At 49.6% G+C, this 6,062-nt stretch overlaps 1 protein-coding gene across 2 annotated transcripts; it reads left to right on the top strand.

Moving 5' to 3' along the window:
• The first annotated feature begins 307 nt into the window (after nucleotides 1-307).
• Nucleotides 308-4,041, top strand: CDKN2AIP (CDKN2A interacting protein). 2 transcript variants are annotated; one of them, XM_049771426.1, is made up of 3 exons: nucleotides 308-733; nucleotides 927-1,026; nucleotides 1,980-2,107. In XM_049771426.1, exons 1-3 carry the CDS (start codon nucleotides 429-431, stop codon nucleotides 1,986-1,988), a joined length of 414 nt encoding a protein of 137 aa, XP_049627383.1. In that variant the 5' UTR covers nucleotides 308-428; the 3' UTR covers nucleotides 1,989-2,107. The 2 variants fall into 2 exon arrangements, with proteins under 2 accessions (XP_049627383.1, XP_049627381.1); XM_049771424.1 differs by having other exon boundaries at nucleotides 311-733; nucleotides 927-1,057; nucleotides 1,980-4,041.
• The last annotated feature ends 2,021 nt before the right edge of the window (nucleotides 4,042-6,062 follow it).

Genomic DNA, 6,062 nt, shown 5'->3' with positions numbered 1-6,062 from the left:
GGGAGCGGCGGCGCGTGCGCGGCCGAGGTTATAAAAAGGGCCGGCGGCTGCGGCTGAGGCCGAGGCGACGACGGCGTCTGGGGCGCCGCAGAGCATGCTGGGAGCGACGGTGCGCTCCGGCAGGACGGCGCGTGCGCAGTTGAGGTTGTAAAAGAGCCGGCGGCGGCTGAAGCGACGCCGCCGCCGGAGGCGTCGCAAAGCATCCTGGGAGCGACGGCGGACGCCGGAAGCACAGCGCGTGCGCGGCCGAGGTTATAAAGGGGCGGGCGGCGGCGGCGGGCGGAAGTGGGTGGTGCGGCGGCTCGGGGCGCTGTTGTTTGCGGCGCCGGCCCCTCCAGAGGGGCGTTCTCCGGAGAGGCCGCAGCGACTCCCAGGGCCGCTCGTCCGTCCGTCCCCGTGTCCCCGTCTCGGCGCCGCGCGGGCCCAACATGGCGCAGGACGTGTCGGACTACCTGCGGCAGCACCCGCGGGCGGCCGCCTGGGTGGAGGCGCTGCGCGGCGACGGCGAGACGGACAAGCAGTGGCGCCACCGGCGCGAGTTCCTGCTCCGCAACGCCGGCGACCTGGTCCCGGCCGACGGCGGCGAGGGCGAGGGCGGCGAGGGCGAAGGCGACGCGGCCTCCGCGGCGGCCGGCGAGGAGGCGGAGAGCGGGGCCCGGCGGCGGCGGCGGCAGCTGCAGCAGCTCGTGTCCTTCTCCCTGGCCTGGGCCAACCACGTCTTCTTGGGGTGCCGGTGAGCGGGGCCCCGCGCGCTCCGCAGCTTCCTTCTCCGCGGGGGACCTTGGCGGGAGGAGGAGCCCGGAAACCGAAAGCTGCCGGAGACGGGGTGCAAGGGGTTCCGGTGCTTGCACCCCGCCGCCCCACCTCCTCTCGTGTGCTTAACAAAGTGTCTTTTTTTCCCTCTCTCTCTCTCCTCCCGCTCGCAGGTACCCTCCAAAAGTTATGGATAAAATACTTAGTATGGCTGCAGGCATCACAGTGACAGATGCGCCAACCCATACCACCCGAGACGAACTGGTTGCCAAGGTGAAGAAAAGAGGGATTTCGAGTAGCAATGGTTAGCAGATCATAGCTGTGAACATACATAGGAGTTTAGATCATAAGTTTGCTGTGATTCTCCCACCCCACCCCCACTTCTCTCTCCTTGCAACTAATCCCCCCCCCTCCTCTTTAAAACAAAACAACCAAGCTAGCATTGGTCAATGTTGTTGTTCATCGAGTTGCCATGCTCAAACCTAATGGGTGTGTGTGTGTCTGCGTGCGTGCGTGCGAGGCGCTCTGAATTTGCTGATTGGCTTTGCTTGAGAGTTTTTGAAGTGTCTCCTGCTGGCTGGCTGTGCTGTTTTGAAAAATGTGGTGTTTTCTTTTGGGGTGGGGGGTTTTACAACCCATGGGTCTTCAGGGCTTACTCCTGGTCTGCATTCTGGGATCATTCCTGGAAGTGCTCTGGAGGGTGGGTACCAAGGGAAAAATCCTGGTCAGCTGCCTGCAAGGCAAGCTCCTTGCCCTACCTGCTGTACTCTATCTCCTGCCCCTTTGCTATCTCCCCCCCCCCCCAGCTACCTTTTTTTTTTTTTAACAGTAGAGGTCTGTGTTCTGTTTCGTGTTTTTGTGGCTCTGCTGAGATTGATGTAGCTTCCTCGCTCGCAAATTTTTATTGTATTCTTTTGTTTGTTTGTTTTGGTTTGGGGTCACAGCCGGCAACACTCAGGGGTTACTTCTGGCTCTAGCTCAGAAATCGCTCCCAGCTGGCTCAGGGGACCAACTGGGATGCTGGGATTCAAAGCACTGTCCTTCTGCATGCAAGGCAAACGCCTTACCTCCATGCTATCTCCCCGGCTACCTTTTATTGTATTTTTTAAAGTAATGATTAACCCAGAAATACTCTTGCTTTGTACACTTATTTGAATGAGTATCGCATAAATGTGCAGCTGCCATCCAAGGCCTACTTGGTCACTTGTTGTTTTCCTTCTTTGCAGAAGGGGTAGAAGAGACACCGAAGAAACGAATTTTAGAGGGAAAAGGAGGTTCTGCGGTTGAACAGAACCAAGCAAAAATTTCTGCCAAAACAGAAAGTGCATCAGCGCCCCAGGAAAATAGCTCGACCAGTGTCCTGGCATCTGCCAAGCCAGAACGGAGCGGAAGCGGGAGCGAACAGAATGGGAACTCAGCCCAGAGCGGCAGCACCGAAGACGGGGGTCACACTGGGACCACCCCGAGTGGCAGTGCTTCCTCTCAGGTGACAGCAGCATCTGGGAAAGCTGACTCTGAAGCCCCAGGCAAGCTTGGGTCAGCTGCCTTTGTGAGTTCCTTGTTGAAATTAAGTGTGAACAGTCACCTGAGCCAACCCAGTGATAACCGGCCAGCTAGTGGCTCACCGAAAAGGAGTGCTCTGGAGGGCTCAGCCCTGGCCACCTCTTCAAGCCTGTCAGAGATAGAGGTGCCCTTGCTGGGCGCCTCTGGGCGTGTAGAAGTTGAGCTGCCGCTGTTGTCTTCTAAGCCCAGTCCTGAGACTGTTTCCAGTGGGTTAGCTGCCAAACCTAGTTCAGAGGCAAGTGTTGCACCATCAGTTTCTAAAAACAGTTCCTCCGTGGGTACGTCGCTGCTAACCCCCAAGAGCATCCCCTCTACAAATCCACTGCTGGCTTCCAAAAGCACTTCCCAGGTAGCTGCTTCACTGTTGGCTTCCAAGAGCAGTTCTCAGACGTCCTCTCTGGTTTCCAAAAGCACTTCCTTAGCAGGTGTGTCCCAGCTAGCCTCCAAGAGTACCTCGCAGACTAGCACGTCACAGTTGCCTTCCAAAAGTACTTCCCAGCCCAGCGAGAGTTCTGTCCGATTCTCCTGTCGCAAGTTAACCAACGAAGACGTGAAGCAGAAGCAGCCTTTTTTCAACAGACTGTATAAAACGGTGGCATGGAAGTTGGTGGCTGTCGGTGGCTTTAGCCCCACTGTGAATCATGGGGAGCTCCTAAATGCCGCTATTGAGGCTTTGAAAGCGACCCTGGATGTGTTTTTCGTCCCACTAAAAGAACTAGCAGACTTGCCTCAAAATAAGAGCTCTCAAGAAAGTATTGTTTGTGAGTTGAGGTGCAAGTCTGTGTACTTGGGCACAGGCTGTGGAAAAAGCAAAGAAAATGCAAAAGCGGTTGCTTCGAGAGAAGCATTGAAGTTGTTTCTCAAGAAAAAGGTGGTGGTAAAAATTTGTAAGCGGAAATACAGAGGTAGTGAGATTGAGGACCTAGTACTCCTGGATGAAGAATCGAGGCCTGTCAACTTGCCTCCGGCGTTAAAGCATCCCCAGGAGTTACTATAATGTGTCCCTAATGTCACTGCACACATGACTTGGCATTGGAAGAGAAAAACTGGCTTCTTTTGTATAAAATGAACATAGGCTTTCACAAATTTTGTATTGCTTTTTTCCAGTTTTGCAGGAAAATTTACATTCTAATTCTCTTCACATGGACGTTGTAAATTTACAAATGATGGTAAATAAAAGATATGCACGAAGCCGTGTATACTGTTGCATTGGCCGAAGAACACAGTCTTCTATTTTTAATGATTCATAGGTACGATGTGTAGCTCTGTAGTTGGAAACTTTTCTACTTTGGTGAAAATGTCCTAAGTTGTCTACCATGCTTTGTTTCCCTCACTTCAGCAACCTCAAAGAAAAGGGGACCATAGTATTTGAATGTCTGGAAGTCCGTGATCTTTAAGGCTGTTAAGAACGTTGCCTGTACTGTTGGATGTCTGCTAAGGAATAAAAAAAAAAATAGTTGCTTCAGGCTATTTTTATGAGAAGTTGTAAGCATTTTTAGATATAAAGCAGTATAAATTACTTAAGGTTATTTTATCCTGAAGTTGCTTGAAATGCACCATAATTTTGGCACTGCAGATTCTTTAAGTGGGTTAATTTATGTTTTGATGTAAAACAATTTACACTTTTTCTTAAAGACATAAATGTGGGTTTCTATATTGAGCATATTTTGTGACTACTATTAACAAATTGATTTGTTTAGATATTAAATGCTTTAAGCTATTTTACCTTTTCAAGAAGTTGTGTTTTTTTCACCTAGCTATACCCCACCTTCCAAGTCAGACCAGTTCCTTCCAATTGTTTATTGTCAATTACAACCAGGTTGTTTTCCAGATGGATAAATGGCAGATTTGGAACTATAGGGTGTGTGTGTGTGTAAACATCTTGGGCTACTGAGAAAACTAGAGCAAGCAGTGTTCAAAGGGCCTATTTCTGCTGGGACATTCTTTACAGATGTGAAATCATTTTATAAGTCTTCCCGTGCTTCACTTTAATCTGGTGGCAGTTATCATTCCCCTCTTCAAACTGGTTCAAGATGTTTTTGTCTTGAACCAAAAGATGTTTTCTTTTCTGGCTTTATCCTATGTTGTACACAGAACAATAATAGTGATAAGTACAGAGTAAAATTCAAAAATGACCTTGAAAGAATCATTTTAGTTTTACTAGGTTACCTTTAAAAAGGATTCTTTGGGGGCTGGAAAGGTAAGTACAATTGGTAAGGCACTCGCAGCCCACCAGAGTTCAATCACCAACACTGCCTGTTAGTCCCCCAAGCCTTAGCAGGAGCGATCCCTGCCAGGAGTAAACCGCGAGCACAACAGGATGTGGCCCCAATATCAGTTATTTTTCTTTTTTTTTTTTTTTTTTTTTTTTTTTTTTGATTTTTGGGCCACACCCGGTAATGCTCAGGGGTTACTCCTGGCTGTCTGCTCAGAAATAGCTCCTGGCAGGCACGGGGGACCATATGGGACACCGGGGATCGAACCGCGGTCCGTCCAAGGCTAGCGCAGGCAAGGCAGGCACCTTACCTTTAGCGCCACCGCCCGGCCCAATATCAGTTATTTTTCTGAAGCTGTTGAACTGGATACTAAAGGCTAATTTTGGGGTTACCTTGGGAAACAAACTTGATTGTATTATAAAAGCACTTTAAATTACTCCTTGTGCTTAAAATGTTTTTAGTCAGATAATGATGACAGAAAAGTCAAGTGTTACATAGAGGGGCTGGAGAGATTGCACAGCGGTAGGGCATTTGCTTTGCACACAGCCAAGCCAGGACTGATGGTGGTTTGAATCATGGCATCCCATAGGGTCCCCAGAGCCTGCCAGGAGCCATCTCTGAGCAGAGTCAGGAGTAACCCCTGAGCACCACCAGGTGTGACCCCCCAAAAGTATCACATAGAAGAAATACATTTCTGCAATGTAATTAGGTGATCTAGTAATTTCCTAAATTGGCAAGTTTATAAAGTCTTAAAAAAAAAAAAAAGGTTTAAGCTCTAAGCTACATCCCTGACCCTAAAAATAAATTGTGGAAACTTTTTGATATGGTAGAGTTGATGGAGGAGGTGACGATGTAAAACGTGTTTTTCTACAGCAATTATTTACATTTGAATTATTGATCCCGGGAGACACCTTGGGTGTAGCAGAGAACAGGCTTTAGGAGCTTGAGAAAATCTTTGTCTCTGCAGACAAGTCATCCGGAAGAGCCCCCCACCCTCCATTGAATCCTAAGCTTAAGAAAGATCCAAGCTGGGTTCTGCTCACTCCTTTCGTAGGACTTCATTTTCAGGTGAAGAAATGGAAATGGGTTCAAGACATAATTCCCTACAGTTGCAGAGTTCAGGCACCTATTTGTTTGGGGGTCACACCTGGCAATGCGTGGAACTAACTTACTCTTGGCTCTGCCCTTGGAGATGATTCCTAGTGGGTCTTGGGAAACACAGCTGGAGTACCTAGGATTGGAGCCAGGTTAGCTGCATGCAAGGCACATACCCTCCCCCAGCCCCCTGTACCGTCACCCCTCAGTCTGCAGCAGAGTTAATGCTTTTTTTTTCTTTTTTATTTTTTTTTTTTAGATTTTGGGCCACACCCGGTGATGCTCGGGGTCTCTCCTGGCTATGTGCTCAGAAATCACCCCTGGCTTGGGGGACCATATGAGATGCTGGGAATCGAACCGTGGCCCATCCTAGGTCAGCCGTGCAAGGCAAATGCCCTACCGTTGCACCACTGCTCCAACCCCGTGTTTTTTTGT

Source organism: Suncus etruscus, chromosome 4 (assembly GCF_024139225.1).
Source record: "Suncus etruscus isolate mSunEtr1 chromosome 4, mSunEtr1.pri.cur, whole genome shotgun sequence".
Taxonomy (NCBI): domain Eukaryota; kingdom Metazoa; phylum Chordata; class Mammalia; order Eulipotyphla; family Soricidae; genus Suncus; species Suncus etruscus.
The sequence above is the reverse complement of the archived record's forward strand: the minus strand, read 5'-3'. Positions and strand labels throughout refer to the sequence as shown.